Source organism: Strix uralensis, chromosome 9 (genome assembly GCF_047716275.1).
Source record: "Strix uralensis isolate ZFMK-TIS-50842 chromosome 9, bStrUra1, whole genome shotgun sequence".
NCBI classification, from domain to species: domain Eukaryota; kingdom Metazoa; phylum Chordata; class Aves; order Strigiformes; family Strigidae; genus Strix; species Strix uralensis.
Genome location: NC_133980.1, coordinates 13,614,520 through 13,634,495, shown reverse-complemented (window position 1 = coordinate 13,634,495; position 19,976 = coordinate 13,614,520). Strand labels below are relative to the sequence as shown.

At 48.4% G+C, this 19,976-nt stretch overlaps 1 protein-coding gene across 1 annotated transcript; it reads left to right on the top strand.

Moving 5' to 3' along the window:
• Nucleotides 1–6,464: 6,464 nt before the first annotated feature.
• CLDN1 (claudin 1) lies at nucleotides 6,465–18,784 on the top strand. Its single transcript, XM_074877396.1, has 4 exons — nucleotides 6,465–6,779; nucleotides 15,052–15,216; nucleotides 15,710–15,794; nucleotides 16,278–18,784. Exons 1-4 carry the CDS (start codon nucleotides 6,557–6,559, stop codon nucleotides 16,438–16,440), a joined length of 636 nt encoding a protein of 211 aa, XP_074733497.1. The 5' UTR covers nucleotides 6,465–6,556; the 3' UTR covers nucleotides 16,441–18,784.
• Nucleotides 18,785–19,976: the final 1,192 nt, after the last annotated feature.

Here is a 19,976-nt window from a genome sequence, read left to right as displayed (position 1 = left end):
ATCTCTCATGGCTCATGAACTGAGTATGACACTCACACATGCATGGATCTGCCTCACTATCCCTCTCAGTCAGGCCTGCGTCTCACTTATTCTCATTGTTCCTGCTCTCCTGCCCTGGGACTCCAACACCAGAAGCTGCTGTGCTCCACTTGGCCCTAGTGGCACATGGTGAGGAAAGTGACCACACTTTGTGGCTGACCCTTGCAGCAAGGCTCACTCTCCACCTGCCACTTCGCTGTTGAGTCTCTTCCCTCGATGCCCCACCATACCTGTCCCATCATCTGACACCACAATTAGTTTCATACATTTTGAGAAAAACATTGGTTGATGATATGACATAGAGATATCGTCTGTCAACAGCAGAAGCAAGTTTAATAACTCCCTACTTTTCCCACCATTACCTCTCTAGTACTGTGAAACTCATTGTTTCCATTCATTTGATTGTGTCTGACTTTTGTTTTCTATCTGGCCTCTGGTACAGAATGTCCAGTGAAAGAACAATCCTAAAATAGAAAAATCGACAGCAAAATAAATCCTACCGTATGGGTCAAATCTCTTGGCCTCCATGAGATTGGTTTCATGCCATGGAATCTCTATCAGAGCTTCCAGTATCACTTTGGTAAAGAACACGTGAGTGGCTAAATGCAGGACCACCTTTATTTCTCAGCAGCTTACTGCCTTGCACAGACAAGCCCAGCAATCTGAGAGCTCTGGGTAATGACACACAGAGTGCAGCTTTACACATGCCAAAACCACTTGTTTACAGACAGGAATGATTTCAGTGTTTTGGGGCATTCTGAGGGACAGTCTCGGGCCTTGTGGTCATTTGTGGGTTGCTGATTCAGGAGAGGAGAAAAAGGCAACAGGTGAAAACTGAGAAGCTGGGGAGGAGACACGATCCCTTCCAGAGCCCTCACTGGAGGGCGGTTTGGAGGAGAAGCCAGGAGTTCAGCCAGCCTTCAGCCTCATGCAACTTCAGTGTGTTACATACAAGCACATTTTAACTAGAGCCAGATGAAATCCATCATGTGAAGAGCAGAGTGAAACAACTCCCAAACTGTAGCTTTATTACAGCCAGTGAGGAAACATGAATGTTTGAATGACTGCAAGAAAAGGGTTGATTATTAGCTTGGTTTATCTCCAGCAGATTAGGAATTCCAGGTCATGTCTGCTGACCAAACACAGAAAGGTTTATGTTGTTTCTGACCCCCAACATTTGAGAAGGAATAATTCCTACAGCCCATTTAAAATCAAATTTTCACAACATATTCCCTGTGTGTAGTCAGTATTAAATAAGCCCAGTCAGTTCCTCTAACTGATGCTGCCTCTATCAATCATACATTTCAATTCCAAAGAGGAAATCTGAGCTTTCCTCCTGGAAACAGAAATTTCAGTTCAGCTGTGCAGGTTTTGGTGCTATTCACTATCCTGTTGCCTTTTAGGCAATAAGAGTCATTTGGATGAGGTCTTCTCCAACAACCTTTTTAAAACTTTGTACTGAATGGCAGTCCTGCAACAGTGAGCAGCTGATGAAGGGTTAAGGTTTCTTTGTGCTGCTGTGCTCTCTGCAGCCCTGGAAGCTGTGATCTTTGGCTGCTTCAGCTACTACCATGGTCAAACACAACATCTACCCCTCACTGCAGACTGGGTTGGACACAATCCTGACTAATCCCAAGGAAGATTTGCAGCCGTCTTAGATCCTCCTGACATCTGGGCAAAGACATCTGGGCGCTGCCTGCAAAACAGTGCTTGGAGCTAAGGTTCAACAGGGGTGTTTCTCCTAGATGGATGAGGGAGTAAGCGGGAGAGAGAGAAGAAAAAACAGCCTGTAGATAAACAACAAAGTAGTTTTAAGGTTTTTCTAGACAATGTAAACCAAAGTTAAATGCATGTGGTCCCAAGTCTGCCTTTTCCCCAGAACTTTGGGGAAGCGAGTCATAGGGTTCAAAAGAAACAAGATGTACTTTCCTGTGAAACACAGAGTAAACCTGCAAAACTCCTTGCTGCAGGATGCTGCAGGTGCCAGAAATTTAAAAAAAAAAAAAAAAAAACAGCCAAATTTACAGAGGAAAAATCAAGTGAGAAAAATTAAAGTTAAAAGTACTGGCGCTGGCTCAGGATATATTCAGACATAGACCAGAGAGGGCTGTAACACATTTTGGGGTAGGGTCACTATGTGCATGTGTTATTCCCTGGCTCTACAACTGTCTGTCACCAGAAACAGCAGCTGGGTTGATGTTGTCTGGCCATTGCCATTTTCTGGTCCGTATGTGGAAGCTCATGTCTCCTCTCTGAAACCAGGATCATGTAGCTGTGCCTGCTCTGCGCACCTGCCCATGTCCAATAATCAGAATGAGATATTTCCCCCTAATACAATAGTTTTAGCTCAACGATGAATTCAGGGCAGCCAGGGGGCCAGCTTTAGGGGACGCTAGGACAGAGGATCACACGTGACCCCGTGCTCTCCAAACACAGGCTTTGCACAGTGATACCTTCCCCAAGAAATGTCTGAGAGAAGAGGAAACCAGGCTGCTCACCTGCAAGTCCTGGCAAGCGTTATAGCTTGTTTTTGCCAGAAAAGGAAACAGGTATCGTTTACTACTCACAGAGCACAAATCTCTGCCGAGTACGGAAGTGAGGCTGCTCATCTGACTAACAACACCCAAAGGAGCAATATGACCAAGGTGTTAAGCATTTGCTCAGTGCAGCAAGGACTGCTGCACATGAAGACAACCTCTGTGAACAATTAGAGGAGTCTCTCTATCCGCAGACTAAAACATCGCAGTTTGATTTCAGTAACTGTCTATATACATGCCTTTTCTCACTTGATACTGCTTTTGGAAAGGGCAAAAAATGAAGACTCACATGTTTACTTAAGAACAAGCCAGTCACTAAGGTCTGTCAGTACTGGAGTACCTTTAGCCTAGAGCATACAGAGGAGATTGCAACATCTTGGATAAACCCAGGTCTTTCAGCTGAGATTAATGATCTTAAGGAACGGTATTTCCCCAAAAGTTGAGTAGAAATAATAGGTGAAAATAGAGTGAAAACTCTTTGGGACTTCCAGTGAAAAAAGAATCTTAGTCAGAGGAGGAAAGGCAGTGATTATTGAGTAAAAAGAGGGGTTATTTTGCCCATTGAACCAGTCCAGAAAATCATCTAAAGAAAAGAAATAAGATATTACATGTTTCAAAGAAAAGAAGGAAGGGCAGAAGAGGAGACTCAATGCTTTTAGGGGTGCTGTAAAATTCTCCACAAATTCCAGAGCACTGAGAACACTGATGAGTGATGAAGGGGAAAAGCGGAGTTTCAGTGTTTATCTTGCTGTGTAAATTCCTTGTGATGTCCACAGAAGGATTTGCTGGGTTTTGAAATCTTTCATGAAACGTGAGTAATAAGTATCGACTTCAAATTGTCCCTTGAAAGCAAAATATAAATTGAGTGTTCAAGAAGATGGGACTCTATGCACAAGGTGTGTATGTGGGTTGTCAGGGTGTTCAATGGTAAAAGAGACACAAGCTCTCACTTCCACAAAGCAAGATGCAGGCACAGAACTTGTGCCTAGAAAATGTGCACAAAGGCACAGAGAAGAGCCTGTGCGGCAGCCTACATGAGCTATGGGAGGTCCAAGAGCACATGGGTGTATCTCAGTATTGCCTTTCATCGCTTTGTTTAACCCAAGGCCACTCTGTCATGCATTCACCCAGTAACGCTGCCCAGTGCAGCACCCATCAGGGACAGAGGAGCAATGGGACGGCTGTACAGTCCCTCAGGAACACAGCACCCATCTCCAGGCAGCTCTAGACTGTAACCCCACAGCACTCCTCACAGAATAAGACTGTCTTCAGTCTAACCTCCCTGGCCTTCTGCAAGGGGAAGAAACTGAGGATGCATGGTGTCCTACTGTATGTCCAAACAGTCAGACTCACACTATGGTCAGATTCAGCACAAACTGGCCCAACGGTGCCACCGGGACACACCCTAAGACCAGCTTTTCCCAAGTACTGGGTGGGCATGAATTGCAGTCCTTCCAAGAGCCAGCAGCATGTTCAGAGTGCTACATCATACAGCACATGCCTGCTACATGCTACATGCTCCTCAAGACCACTCTTGATGTCCCTCCCAGTGCAAGTGCAATTGGATCATTGCCAGCCAGGACTCTTCCCTGAACTCTCCTAGGACGTTCAGTAGAAAGCCCAAGTCTTTCCCACATAAACCAGCTCTGTTCCCCTCCTGGCTGCTCAGAGCCTGTAGCCAAAGTGTCTAAACCTGCTCCAAGTGTCGTTGGAACTTGTACCCCTGTCCAGAGCTGACCTCGCAATGCAGGATTCAGTGAGGAGCTGCCTGATCTGTCTGGGGGGTGGCAGGAGGGTCAGGAAAGGGGTGAGTCAGTTCAGCTCTCTGAAGCACCTGGGAACACTGCACATTCCTTTGCAGACGGACATTATTGGACTGATATGACTACCCAGACATCAATGATCAAATCCAGACACTCCTAACCCTGCTCTCCTCAGGTTCACATGGGTTTCTGCCCTGCCTCTTCATCAGGCAAGGAATTGTTCCTCCCAGGGACCAGCTCCAACAGCCAGCACCCTGCTGGTTTGTGTACCCCCTGTAGCAGAGTTCTTGATGAATACGCAGAGAGATGTATCTACTTTGTTATCTCTGCATTGCCAAAGAAAATTTGCTGCTTTCCTCTTCCTCACTCCCAAAGCCATAAAACTGGGGTCCACAGAGACCCGGGAAAACACCATTTCTTCAGCTGCAGATTCACAGCTCCCTAATTCCTTCGAAAGTGAAAAAGGACACATCTGGAAAAGTTTGCTACCAGGTAACTAGGATGGATTTCGTCACACCAGTGCTGTTGCTTGGATGTTGGGGACCGGCAGCCACAAGTGTTTTCAGAGCAAACCAGCCTTGCTTTGTCTCTGCCCGGTGTGGCGAGATTGCAGTTGCTTTTCTCCCCTTTGACCCCCCCACCGGCATTGCGCAGGACTGGTCAGGTAATCACGAGTCTGTTTGTTTGTCTGTTTGCAAATCTCAGGAAGCAGCTCCAGCAAAATCTCCTAAATCATCAGAATGCAGCAAACCACGGTGTCAAAACAATACAACCCCATGCCTACCTCCAGCAGGACCTTTATCAGTAATTATCACCTGTTTATCTCAGAGCCTGGCATTAGAGCAGGTCCAGGCTGAACATCCCCTCCATCCAGCCCATGGTGAGGACAGGCAGCACCACCCACATCATGCCATGTGCTCCCCGGGCCCTCTGAAAGACACAGTATTTTCTCACTCTGCCTATTCCGAGTCCGGATCTGTCAATATTCAGATATTCACGTAGGAGAAAGGGAAACAACAGTAACTGGACAAATACACGCCTGAGAAGGAGGACACTCCTTCCTGGTCTGTAATCCCCTTGTTCAGTAAACCTTAGTAAATCACTGAAGCATTCAAACACCGAAATTTCTCCTTCAGGGAGAGACCCAGTAATGCAAAGATTCACAGCACATCATCCTTATTAAAATGTTAGATTCAAAACTTCGGATTCAGGGTCCTGGCAGCATTTGTACATGGATGATGAATGTTTGCTCAGCTGCCTCTTTGAAAGCCCTGTAAAATCATAGTACTGATAATTTCCATGACTTCTCTATTGCTTCCTCTGCAGCAGTTTATTCCCACGTGTGCTGCGTGCCCGAGGAGCCGGGCACTGAGCCTGCCAGCGGGAAATGCCCCCCTGCCCGTGCCTTGCAGTGGCAGCACTGGGGTGGGCTGGGGAAGGGGGGTCATTGGGACACCAGCAGCACAGGGGGGACTGGCACGGCCCCATCTCCACCTCTCCTGTCCGATGTGCTGGCTCAGGGAGGGTGTCTTCGCCGAAAAGGGAAGTTTATAGCTCTGGCTGGTAAAGGGCAGCAACAGGCAGCAAGGCCCGAGGAAGGTGAGTGTGGGATCATGGCCCCCCAGCTCTAGAAGGGGGGAGACTCACGAGCACAACCAGGGCACCCTTTGGAGGTGCCGAAACCTCCAAGGGTGCCAAAGCATCCCCTGGCACGCCCCGGGGGGGGCACAGAAAGGACAGTCCCACCAGCCGTTTCTCCAGAGGCACTGAGGGAGGCTCTGAGGGGGGAGTGTGGGCCCCAGGGGCGGTGGGTCGGGGCGAAGCCCAGAAGGAGGGGTCACTCCCCGGGGGGGTGCATTTTGGTGCCCCCCCTCACCCCGGGGGTGTCGACATCCCACCCCCCCGACGCTGCGCCCTAAGGGATGAAGTAGGTGGCGTGGGGGATACGGCAGCAGCCAGGGCGGCTTCACCGCGGAGCAAAGCGAGGGGATGCGAGGGGCCGCGTCCCACCGCGAAAAACCCCGCGGGGCGGGGCGGGGGCGCGGCCGCCAGGGGGCGCACTTTACGCGGCTTTAAAAGCTGCGCGGGGCGGCGCGCGGGCGGCAGTGCGGTGCGCGGAGCTGAGTGCGCGCTTTCGCTCCCCTCGCAGCGACCCTCCGCCGGCGCGGAGCAGACCCCCCCGCCCCGCGCTCCCACCAGCCCGGGCTCCGCGCAGACATGGCCAGCGGGGGTCTGCAACTCCTGGGCTTCGTGCTGGCCTTCATGGGCTGGATCGGCATCATCATCAGCACCGCCATGCCCCAGTGGAAGATGGCATCCTACGCGGGGGACAACATCGTCACGGCCCAGGCGCTCTACGAGGGGCTGTGGATGTCGTGCGCCATGCAGAGCACGGGGCAGATCCAGTGCAAGGTGTACGACTCGCTGCTCAAGCTGGAGAGTAAGTCGGGGCTGGGGGCGTGCGGGTGTTGGGGTGTTTGCCCTGTCGGAGCTGAGGCTGCGGGTGACCGTCCCGCCGGGGTCATCCTCTGCGGTCGGGGCTGAGGGTACCGGTCCTGTAGGGTCACTACCCCCACGCCGGTGCCGGTCGTGTCGGGGCTCGGGATGAAGTGCTAGGACGGGGGGTGCCAGTACTGTCGCCTCTCGCCCAGTGCCTGTCCCGCTGGGGGTGCCAGTGCCGTCGGGTCTCGGGTCTGTGCCCCGCTGTAGCTACGCCGCCTGTCCCTTCGGGGCTGAAGGTGCAGGGCTCGAGGTCACCCATCGTCCCGTCGGGGCTCAGATGCGCGTCCCCCTGGGGCTCCCCGGTGGCGTTCCCGGCCGGGGCGAGGGTGACTCCCCAGTGCCTGTCGGCCGGGGCAGCCGGGGCTCTGCGGCGCCTGCTGAAGAATTTCCCGCGTCCCCGCCGGGCGGGGGGCGGAGGGGCTCGGCGGGGCCGTACGCGGGGGAGGGAGCTGGAGCCTGCCCGCACGCCGGCTGCCCGTCCGTCGTCCCCCGTGTCCCGTCGTGTGTGTGTGTGTCCCCCGAAAAAACCACCTGTCCCGGGAGGGGAAGGGTCAGATGCTGCACGTGAGTTCGGGAAAGCGCCGTGATTGCGAACAAGAGCGTTTGGCGGTAGAAGTTCAGGCAGGGGCTGCCTGCGTTTGGGCACGGCTCGGCAGGAAGCAAAGTTTCTCAGCGGTGCTGAAGTGGGCTGTTCGGGCACGGAGCCTTTTCTTTTTTGCGTTTGACTGTTTTGGTCTTTTGTTCACCGGGAAAGTCGCTGCTTCTCCCGTGGGGCTTTGGAGCAAAGGGCTGGCAGGTGAGCTGCACTCTAGCTCAGGTAGCACTGGCTGTAGCTTTTAGGCAGAGCAGTACATCAAGGTACTCTCTAGATCTCTTATCTTATCCTGGGACGGCGAAGCCATCTCTCGCATGCGGGAACTGCGGCCTGGTTTGCTGGGGTGTTGTTCGGGGCGGTCACGCCGAGCAGGAGCCCAGCGAGGGCTGTTTCTAGGGCGCTGGAGCATGTAACTTATGCTGACGCCCAAAGGAGTTAAAAAAAAAAAAAAAAATTCATCCTTTCTCAGTATCGCTCCCCTCATCCCGAGTCCAGTAGTGTTCTGGAACACCTCCATTCCTCTCCCTCCCTAATTAATAAAATAATAATTGCCACCTTGGTCACCTTCTCTTTCCCAAAGGAATGAGCAGGCAGTTTCACATAAACCGGGGATCATTGGGAGTATCCCCGACTTAGACCGCCACCAACCCTTCCCGCGTGTCACCCAGTGAGGCCGGGCACCCCGGGCCCCACCTCCATTGCCAGCCCACATCAGTCACGCCTGCTCCCTTGCCCCGAACACCCGTGGGCCCTGCAGCTGGCAGAGGCGCAAGCGACTCCCTTGAGGAGTGCGGTGCACCCACTTAGCACTGACTGGGTGTAGGGCTGGGGATAATCAGGGCTGGGCTGAGCACACAGTCTGGGGTGGTTTGAGTAGCAATTATGTATAAGCTCAGCTTCAAGCCTCTTATCTCTGGGGGTGGGGGGTGCAGATGCCAGCAGTGCTGAGGAATCTCCAGCCACCACCCCCTGGGTGGGTTGCGAAAGGCTGCCTCGGGGGCTCTGTGGCTGCAGCCCATTGTGCTGTAAATGAGACCTGCCCGCGGAATCAGGTGCGGAGCCTGGCTTGCACAGACTCCCAGAAACCTGCCCCAGGACCTTCAGACCTGGCCCATTCATGGCTGAGTGCTGAAAACCAGCTGCTCCCCTCACCTTTGTCCTGCAAACAATGAGGGCTCTTCTCTTCGAGGGCTACGGGGGAGGGAGGTGTGAGGTGCCAGGGACCGAGACTGGGCTATTAGTGGGCTTTTCTGCTCTCACAGAGCCCCTGGCCCTGCAAGGTGCCCTTGCCTGAAAACTCCCAGGAAGCTCAAGAAATCGCAAGGAATGTTTTCCTCCTTGGGAAAGTCAGTGAGGGCTGGCTGAAGGACTCCTTGCTTAGGTTGCACCTTTCCCGCTTGAAAGCAGATCGTGCCTAGGGACATAACACCTTATCTGCTGTTTTCCCTGCCTGCTCTCCCTTCAAGGTCTTACAGCCACGTAGGCTTGGGCAGGGACCAGCTGTGGTTTTAGGTGGAGGTGTGAAAAACCCAACACATTTATACCCCATTCAACAGCCGAACCCTGAGACAGGTGCAACTGGGCAGTAAGAGCTCCCCTCCTGCATTCGTTTATGTCACGGTGAAGGTGGCACAGCTATGTGGGTAGACACTTCTGCCTGGCCACGCTTTCCTGCCAGAGCTTCGCATGCCCTGAATGCTCTGAGCCCCATGTCAGAGCCTCGTGCTCTGATGGGAGAGGTTCAGATCTGTAATTACTTTGTCTGTGTAGAAGGGAGTGAGTGAGCCTCCTCGCACCTGCAGTAATCCCATGGTTGTGGGAATGCTTTGCCAGGGAGCTTTTGTGTATCTGGTAGCTATTGCCATTCCTCCAGATTGTGTGTGTCAGTGTTTGGCTGCTTGGACTGATGCTGCAGGTCAGAGATGTGGTTGGCACAAGCTGATAAGCACCGTTAGCCAACTGAGGGGCCTCCAGCTTGCCGTGTGGCCACGCTGCTGGAGTGCACCCATGCTGGCACTTCTCCCGCAGCTGCGTTCAGCTGAGGGCTTATGTCAGGGCTCCTATTCAGGCAACAGAAAGGCTGCGTTTTGCTGGCTTACGTGAAAAGCAGTGCGTGGCCACATGCAGACATAGAGGCAACAAAAGCCACCCTTGCAACAAGGCTTTGTTGCACAGCCTCAGCATTGTTCTTGTAGCCCTCCAGCATCATCCATGGAGCTTAGCTGAGCTTTGTGCTCCTCCGGGGTCTTAGGGGGATGGTCTCAGACGCAGAAGGAGAAGGGCTCCTCCTGGTACCTGTCTCTGGAAGCTTTCAGCCCCACCTAACCACACTCTACTGTTCAGAGTAGAGGTTGTTCTGGGTCCTGTCTGGGCTGTTTTGGCTGGAGATACTCATCGCCCTGTTTGGTTTTGCTGGGAGAGGTTCTGTGCTTGAGACAAGCTGAGACTCATCTACCACTTCAGCACCAAACCTAATACATCCACAATGAGCCTTTGTGCCCTAGCCCAGAAAATAAACAAGGGTTTGGATGCCCTCTGGGTCAAACAGCATCACTGAAACGTGAAATCTTCCCTCTTCCATCTTTACCACCCTGGCTGAGCCTGTTCCAGGAGCTAGGGAAGAGGATGGGTGGGGGGAAGGAAGGGTTCGTGAAGCTCAGGTTACTGCTGTTCTGTTGATGGTGGGGGAATTGGGAGGGTGGTCCAGGGAGGGACATAGCTATAACATGAGGGACAAATGTGTCCAAATAGCTTGTCATCTCTCCATCTTTAGATCTGGAGTAAGCAGGTAGAACCTGCTGGTATCTGTGCTTTCATGTGGGTTAAGGGTTAACTTGCTCCCATGTTTCTCAATCCCTGTTCCTTCCTCATGAAAAATCATGATCGAGTGATAAAACAGTCTCACTTGTGCCTTTGAGAAGGTAGAGGGTTACTTGGAATGCCACCGAGGCTGTTCCTGCACGGTGTTGTGTCTGCAAGAGGGGATGGGAGTCTGTTGCAATACACTGACTTTATTGCTCTACAAGCAGATTCTAAGCAGCTTTAGTAGCTAGTATTACTATGTGTTACTAAATCTCTTGGTAAGGGAATTTCCAGGCTTCGTGGGAAAACAGGCTACCCAGGTCTCCTCTGACCAGGAATCTGGAAATGGTGGTACTTGTCTTGCCGGCAAGCTTTCTCTGCAATTTGAGTGACTGCAGGAGGGCATTGAACCTTACTTGCTTTGGGTTAGGCAGAGTACAAAGCCACTGTCACTTACTGAACCTGTCCATTTTGGACTGGACATGCAGTGAGAACTTCCCAGCCTTTCCATTTTGGCAAGAAACATGACCCTGTCTGAGTCTGCGTCCTGGGCAGATTCCTCTGTACAGTCTTCTAGACTTGTGAGGAGGTGCTTTGAAGGAGTACAGACTGGCATATCTGATGGTGATGGGTGTGCAGGGTCTCTGCAGGGGCTAGTAAGGGGGTTGAAAGCCTCCAAGCCACTGGCAGGCTTTTGGGTCCAGCCAGAATGACTGCAAAGTGTGAAATGATTGCTGGCTACTTCTGACGCTTACTTGGATCTTCATTCCCTTGCCAGCTGTACTAAAGTAACTTTCACATGCTGGCAGGGCAGAGCAGCAGAATCTCAGATTCCCCTCCTTCCAGGAGATGCAGCTTTCATGAAACCCCAGTGGGAAGGCTTTGAAGGCTGCTGACTTCTCTTGGAGCTGGACTGTGGGATGTGCGTCCTACACTACAGGGGTGCTTGTAACTCTTGGGGAACTTGACTTGCAGAGATTAGAGGCAGCTGCACAGCGTCTATTTTCACCTGTATTCTGTCATCACTTGGTTACATGGAGGCCCATGGGAAGGGAAGGAAAAGTCCATAGTTTGCATACAAACAAGGCAGTCAATGAGCATCCCTATCAGAAAATAATCTGCACACAGAGCCATTACAGCGATTTTACATTACAAACAAGCATTACAAAAATCCCATGGCACTTTACCAACAGATTTTCTATAATGTAGATGACATAAACAGAATAAATAAGGAAATGTGATGACAGAAAAATAACCTCAAATGTATGCTGGTGAAGTCCTTTTAACTAAGCAGTTGCCGGCAATTACTTCTGTGTCAGGTAATGATAACTGTGGGAGGGGAAAAGTCTTACATAGGCTTCAGATGAATTGCGTTGTGTAGTTTGTGTTCAAATTCACTAACAGTAAGTCAAAACTGTTAGCAAGTTTTAAAATAATGGGTTTCATCATGTGAAAGGGGTGTGAACTGCTGTGTCATTTTTTGTGGATTTACACAGTATTTTATGGCCTGCAAAATTCACGTTTGTTGTTAACCATCCTCAGTAGCTTTAAGCCTCAGTTCTTCAGTACTTGCTGCTTTCTTGCTATAGGCTTTTCAGGCCAGGTCTCTCATTACTAACCAGCAATAAAAAGGCTTGGCTTCCGAGTCAATAGTGGTTTATATTGACAAAATACTGTTGCTATCTGACAGCTGTTGCTGGGTGCCAGGCCAGTTTGTCTTGTCTTGTACAGGACTCTTTTTTTTTTCCCCCACGGGCTCCTGAGACTGCCTGGGCTCTCTGACAGCCATGGGAGGCTACAAGCATTGTGCTACCTGTTCCTGTTGGTGAGAGTTGCAGCAGCAAGGAGTGTGGGGGAAATCCTGTTTCTCTCTAATATGATACAAGTTGTAAAGTTAAATTGCTGTGGAGTACTTCTACTTGTCTGTAGCCAGTCCTGTTTAGCAGGTTGACAATATTGTATCATTTGGGATTTTTTACAGCACCTGGAAAGACCCATGTGAACAATAGAACTAATATTAAACTAGTGTTCTCAGCCTCTGGATGTGCAGCTTCCATTGACAACACAGTTGTTAATGTGTACATAATAACTAATAAGTTGCATGATGATTAACTGCAATGTACAGCACACATTGCAAAAGTGGTAGGAAGACAAGTGCTGTCTCCCAGCACATGCTGTGAGCACAGGGCAGCCGCGGGAAGGGTGGTTGGCTAATACAGACATGTCACATTAAAACTTCTTGGGATGAAGGGACAGTCTGTTCTGCAAATGTGCCAACCTGCCTTTCTGTCCTACTGCAAGCTTCCTAAATGCTTCTGTCCTCTTACACCATGGAGCCATGCATAAAGGAGGGGTGAGGACACCAGGAGATGTCCCTCCAGCATCTGCTGCTGAAAGCAGGTGGCCCTGGGAGATGCTCACAATGCTGCCTTTTGTTCAGCTGTTTCTGCAAAGCTGTCGTGGCATGCATCCAGTTAATACTTGTTCATTTTGAGATTTTTAGGAGGTTTTGTAGCTAGGTCTTCTGAGGTCATAGAAACATTTTCAAGCATCTTCCTGTGTTTGTCCCTGTGTTTGTTAGTACTGTGTTTGAAGGTGAGAGGTCTCTTCCCACCCTTATAACAAGTTTTCTAGTTGTTGGAGATAACATTTCCCATTTTCAGCTTCATGAAAGAACTCTTTCAAAACCCTCTCCTCTAAAGTAATTTCTTCTGCAGCAAGACTAAGCCCAATTTACTGTAGACTTGATGAAACAAATTTGGTACCTCTGCAGAAAATGTCCTTTCCCATGCAAAGTATGAACTACTGTTCAGCCACTGGCCTCTCCAGAGCTACTGATGTAATGCACAATTTACCCTTAAATGTATGGCAGCTGAATTGGTTGCCTGGGTGGTAACCTGTCAGTTGAAGTCTTTCTGAAAACTGGCATAATTTTTGTAAACTAGAAATTATTTTTAGAGTCTAATCTCTGACAGTGGGGATAAATCTATTAAAAATGTGTTTGATTATTGCTATTGTGATTTATGCTAAAGAGATAAATGGCTTTGTAAATGGGTTTCTGCAATCAATGCAGCAGATGGGTTTTGGTTTACACCTGGTGGGTGCTGAGGTGAGTCACTTTTCCCCTTTGAAGGAGGTGAGAGGTGACATTCACCAAGCTGATTGTGGGATTTTTCCCAAGAAAGCCAAAACTATTCTTACAAGGTGTGTCCCTTCCTATTGCTCTGATTATTGCCTTTTTATTCTATTGTTTTTAACTGGTTTCATAATCTATTTACAGAATAATAAGGTTGTATGTGTAGAGGCAGATCCAGATCTATCTTTAAAGCAGAACTAGAACCTGGTAGACTGTTGGTGTAGGTCACAAGAATTTTCCTGCACAAGCAGTGCCATGGGGCAAAGTGTAGTAAAGAAGCTGCAGAGGGTAGGTGTGCAGCTGTGCTACCCTCCTGGCCAGTATCAGATCTGAACTCCTGTCTGTGTTTCAGGTTGGGCCAAAGAGCCTGTTGTTGTAGCACAGGCTCTGATGGGTTTGCCATACCAGTGCTGACTAATGGGTTTGCAGGTGCTCTGTTGTAGGCTTAAATCTTGCAGCTGCAGTTGTCCAAGCTCGAAGTGCTTTGCAGAGCTCTAGCAGAATGCGGTCAGTGTGCTTTGAGGGGTGAGCTCCAGACTTGGGAACAGATTCTGGTGGTACTTTGCTAAAACTCTGCATGTGTCACTGCTACACCTTCTGTATCAAGGGACACTTTTGCTTTGGTTACGACTCCTGGGAGTTTGTTCCTTTGATTAACCAGCCCTGTTTGTTCCCACACATTAACAGGACTCTATATTAAAATCAATGCTGTTCAAACAAACCTGATTTGCTAGGCAATAAAGCGCTTAGGCTCTTATTTCACTGCTATTCAGGTGTTTTGTCACCTGAGATTTTTTCAGTAATGACTTAATTTATATAATTTTCTTTCTCCTTTGGTATCAAGAAAATCTGAGTTCAGTAGTTCATGTACATAAGGTTAGTGTGCTTATACCTTCAGATGAATCAAAATAAAACCAAATTTTGGATAAAGTACATTGAGTCTGTCTGTTCTGAAGGCAAATACAGGCAAATACAACCCTTGCCTATGGGAGGCATTACCCCATGCTCTAATTCTTCAAAAGCACAAGAGGCTCTTAAAACATTTGAATATTTTTGAGTCTAATAAGCTAAATATTTTAGGTTGGGGGAAAAAAAAAATCCTATTTTTCACTTGGCTGGGAAAATCCTGTTTCTGTTGCAGTTCTGTTTTGTACCCTCTGGGACTCAAGCTGAGAATTTAGCACAAAAAAATGCCTAAATTTACACTGAGGTATTTGTATAAAAGACAGGTTTTGGATGTGTTGAGCAATAAAGGGGCCTTGCTGTCTGCTGTGGGATTACTCATATGTATGGCACTATTCATATTAAAACATGTGCCTAAATGCTTTGTCAAGGTAGAGCCTAAATCTGAATACTTCTTTTGATAAACAGATATGTCCTTCCAATTGGGATTCAAATGAACAAGGAACAAAAGATGTCTGAGGGCAATTCCCAGGTCATTTCCTGTGAAAGGCTGCATGCCCTTGTTTGCTATGCATTTTAGAAGAGGCTGAGCTCCTCTGATCCTGATGCATGACAGTCTCTGGGAGCTTAAAGCTAAAAAGAAATGTCTTGCTTGGTTGTATCCTGTGGAACAGGGAGCAGAGTGTCTTGACACGATTACTGAGCCCAGTAATTTGAATTTCTGTTTGTATCTTGAGTTTTCTTTGTGGTAACTCAAATCCTAATGTCTTCTAGGCAGTCTGCAGGCCACTCGTGCTTTGATGGTGGCTGCAATACTCCTGGGCCTTGTCGGTCTATTTGTTGCTGTGACTGGCATGAAATGCATGAAGTGCATGGAAGATGACCAGGTGAAGAAGATGCGGATGGCTGTCTTTGGTGGGGTGATCTTCATCATTGCAGGTTGGTAACACACAGATACGTTTAATGCTAAATGTGCCATTTCCTAAACGGCATTTATCCTGCATAGGATATGAGAGGATGGGGAGGGCTTGCTGTCATTGCTTCAAGAGCATTTCGAGCTGGGAATTCCCCAGTGGACTTTGGCACAGTAGCTGCTGGCTATCTGAGGCACTTGGGTCTCTTGGCACTATCATTATACTTTCTGTAGGGACTGCATGCCTTCCACCTCTATTAGCAGAGTTGAGTTTGACTTGTACACGCTCTTTCAGTGAAAGGCTGTCAGCAGTCCTGCTTTTGGTGCAATGTGACTGTGTGTGACCTCAAATCCTTTCTTAATTTTTCTCCTAGCCAGCACTAGGCTAACAGCTCAGAACTTATAGGGTAGCAGCAGCTCAGCATCACTTTAGATGCTGGTTCTGCTACACACTTGTTTTTGCAGTGATTTTGTTGATTGCTTTTTCTTAATAAGTCATTGTGTTCCCTTAACATGCAGGTTTGGCAGCACTGGTGGCCACATCGTGGTACGGCAACAGAGTGGCTCGGGCCTTTTATGACCCTTTCACCCCTGTCAACACCAGGTACTGACCCATTTGATACAACACTATAGTATAGCATGACAAATGTTCCCAGGGCTTAGTTTTGAGTAGCAGTGGCTCAAAACAAAGAAGGAAATTTCCTGACCTAGCTGGGTTAGTGTCAGACTGCAGAAAGAGCATTAGGACCAGATCTCATCATCCATGTGGCTTGTAAGTCCTGGCTTTGTTTTAAGGCAGCATCATTGCCAGAGACCTAACTGCTGTGTCTCTAGTGTTCTTCACTAACTGCTTAAGGCCTGGTTTGCACATGCTTGGCCCTGCTGCCCTTGTTTGAGATGAGCTGGCAGACTGGACTAAACCCAGTGTACAAAGCTCTGGGCTTTGAGTCTCAGGCTGCTCCAAACTGCTGCCTTGTAGGAAGCCACTTCCATCCCAATTTCAGTTCCCTTCTGCTTAGTGTGAACATGCTAACACTAATCCAGAGGCATTACTTGTAGTATTCACTTTCTTCTTTTTCTCCTCCAGGTTTGAGTTTGGATCAGCTCTCTTCATAGGCTGGGCCGCTGCTTCTCTGGCCATACTGGGGGGATCCTTCCTCTGCTGCTCCTGTCCACGGAGAGAAACTTCATATCCACCCACCCGAGGCTATCCAAAAAATGCCCCCTCCACAGGGAAGGATTATGTATAATGAAACAAAGGAGAGGAGCCACCAGCACTGGTAGTGAAAGCATTTTGGAGAGGACACTACAATGCCACTGTCCTGAGCAGAGTTCAGACTCTAGGTTCTGCCTTCCTCTTCTCCCAAAAATGTGTATAATTTTGTAATCCTCTTTGTTACTGGACATTAGGGTGGGAACACAGACAATCACTGGCAGCACTCAGGGTCTAAGGAACAGCAGCAGCCCCACCAGAGACACCCAGTGAAAACAGAAGGCAACCATTTCTCTTTAGCTCTTCCCCAGCACCAGGGAAACCTGGAGCTGCTTTGGGAATCTGCTAACCTGTAGTCACGATTTTGCAGCCTTTTGCTCGGACACAATCAACTTAAAAGATCTTGTCAAAAGAGTGATGACATACAGTTAAGCCAAGCCACCTTACACTGCACCTTCTGTTGGCCAACAGCATGTGCATGGGCAGTTAGAGTTTTCAATTTAAGTCACAGCAATTGAATTGTGACTGACCCTTTGTTATGCCAATCTGCACAGAAACAAGGGTGCTGAAGATGACGCCAGTAAGACAGTACAAGAGCATTTTAGATCTCCTCAAACATTCCTGCATGTAAAGTCTTTTCCCTAAAATTATGTTTCCCCTTAAGCTATTAGTTTCATCACTTTGTATATATGTCGGGGTCACCATTAGCCGGGGTCCTTATTTCTCTATGCGGGAACAGGAACGACACAACACCAATGTGATGATCAGATCGTCCCTCTTTATTTTTCCAATCCTGGTTACATTTATATTCTCCTAAGTTCTGTACACGCGCTCATCTATCTTCTAATAGGCTACAGGTTATCTACACGCGCTGTTCATGCGCCTCTACAAGCATTTGCATTGGTTAATTGCAATTAGCATGTAAAGCCCAAAACTTGCCAAAAACTCCCTTGTCTCATACCCTGTTTTGCTCAGACTTGTGTGCTTTTGCTGACCACAGGTGTTTCTCACTTATCTGCTATCTTATGTGTTTTTGCCAGCCTTATTTTGCTGGCCTTGTCTTCGTCCTTGCATTCTTCTGCCTGCACTAACTTTCCCCCAGCGCGGGCCAGACTCCTACATATATATGTTCCTTTAATTTCTACACACACCACACTGGGCTCTAACTTAATGGAATATAGGACTGAATTGTTACCATCTATTTTTCTTTAAAAAACAACTAAAAAAAGCACCAACATCCATCTAAAAAAAAGTATTATTTTTCCCTTTTACTCACATACTAAGCTTAACCCAAGCTTGGAGGTTTCATCTTTCCAGTGGCAATACCTATGAACCTAGGTTAGCCTTCCTCCACAGGTTGGGAGAGAAAGGAGAAACTTGAAGTTTTATCCCCTTGCGTGTGTTACAGGCCACCTTTTTAAAAAAAAAACCCACTCTCCTCTTTCCTTGAGTCTTTCTCATTTGGGCTTAGTTACTGATCTCACTTTGCCTTATGCAGCTAAATGTGTTAAACCAAACTGGATGCACTGCTGCTCCCTGATGTTTCCCCAAGAATACCTCACATGCTGCCATTTGATCCTGTCTTTTCTCTTGTAAACACTTTCAGTGATGATATGAAGGCAAATTCCAAGGGAACTGATCCAAAGGTTATGTATGGCATTTTCTTTCAATCCAAGCTTGCCAAAGAGGAAGAAACTAGCATTTTAAAGATAAAGCCATCCTTGCATATTAAGTCATATCTAAAAAGAATAAAATGCAGCTCATCAAAGGTTCCCACCCCTTCCTCTGAAACACCCAGTTAGTCACTTGGTGTTTGACTAACACTGGCTGAGGTTGGCTGGAGTTAAGTCTCATAATTCCTAGAAGTATGGTACCGGTTCTCCAAAGCTCAACCTTGCTTTTTCTACAGAAGGAATCTGCTTGCTTCTGACTAAGCTTTATAATTGTGTATGTGTTCAGAGGCATCAGATTTGTTCATTTCCTTCTGTAGACAGGGAGAGCCTCTGGGGCTGAGCTTATGTACAACAATGGTTGGCGATCTGTATAAGCCTAGTACCTCTGTTTGACCTGACTCTGCAACATAAATCAAAGTTACTAAAAGAAACAAACCAGAGCATTTGCTTCAGGCTTGAGTTGATGTTGGCCTGTGCTTGGAGCTGGGTCATGTGGCTTCCACTTCTCCATGGGGAATTGCCTGTGCATAGCAGCTGCCTCATGAGACCTCATCTTAGGAGGTGGCAGCTCAGGTCACATTAAAGAGCTGCTGAAGTCTGTGCTTTTGTATTTTCATTAACCCTGAGCCAGGGAGCAGATGCTTGTATTGGGAACTTGTATAAAGTGTTTAAACAATTTCAATAAATGGACTTTTTTAAGGAAAATCAGACTGCATTATCTCATTTCTTGGTTTTAAGCAGAACTTGGACAGTGTGCATGGAAGAAAAGAGGGGGGCTTGGGCTTTTGGATGCTTGCCTGCTAGTATGGAGCTTGTTTAGCTGTGTGTATCTCTCGCTGACATAGGTGGGGACAGATCTTCTGCAGTGAGTCAGGCAGTTGTGGCCTCTGGCAGAAACTCACCCAGTAATCTGCTATGATTGCAGCCCTGGAACCAGAAGGTCTGCTCCTTAGCAAGGCAGGCTGCACCCTGGGTGGGGCAGGATGGGGCAGGGGGAAGGCAGATGGCTCCCTGACAGGGGAGTGGGAGCTACAGGAATGGGGAAGGGATGGGGTGTGGAGCCAAGGTGGTCCTGGAAGAGATGCTCTGTTTCAGCTGTGCTTTGCTCTGTAGCTTTGTGCAGGGTGTAGCGTATGTGCAGGCTGTGGCTATCTGCATGAGATGCTCTGCCTCCAGAGCAGGAAGAGACCTGCTGACCTATATGTGTCTCTTAAACTCTTATGTGTGTTTTCTTGATGCTTCTGGGTTAACAGGATTATAAAGAGATGGGCCCTGGGAGGATCCATTTCACTAAAGCCCCTTTGAGAGGGTATTGTGCTTCCCCCAGCTGTGACAATGAGCACAACCAGTTATGTGTATATTTTGCAGGCCAGGTAGAGAATGGTTCCAGCTGGGGATGGTCTTTTCTAACCTGCATTGACGTCTCCCTGGGGTAGCAAGGCTCTGTTCCCCCTTGCTTCTGTTTGGCCTGGAAACCTTTTTTCATTCACCAGGGCTTCTGTGTTCATCCTTTTCATATTTTCAAGTACATCTGATGAGAGGCAATCTTTGCAAAACATTTTTCTTAAGCTCAGTCAAGAAGCTGCCTCCTCTAGTCCCTCTCTCTTCAAGGGCTGTTTGCTTTTGTAATTACAAACAAAAGGAATAGAGCTAATTAGGCCTTGTAAAGCTGGCAGAGCAAAACAGCCAGGCATGTGGCTGGCTGAGTGAGCCTGCAGTGCCTGGAGCAGACTGGTTGCCTGGCATAGTTTGGGTTCTATGGTCATTCTTATTCCAACCTGTCAATTAGTCAAGGATTTTCATTGAGATTAATTTTTTCCCATGTTTTTATGCTCACTCCTTCTCCAAGGACTTTTACAATTTCCCCTCTGGAGTTTCCTAGGCAGAAGAGCAGGGAAGG

Coding starts and splice junctions, on each gene's coding strand:
- CLDN1 (XM_074877396.1), top strand. CDS start 6,557: ATGGCCAGCGGGGGTCTGCAACTCCTGGGCTTCGTGCTGGCCTTCATG. Junction 15,217..15,709: donor GGTGATCTTCATCATTGCAG/GTTGGTAACACA, acceptor CTTAACATGCAG/GTTTGGCAGCACTGGTGGCC. Junction 15,795..16,277: donor TTCACCCCTGTCAACACCAG/GTACTGACCCAT, acceptor TTTCTCCTCCAG/GTTTGAGTTTGGATCAGCTC.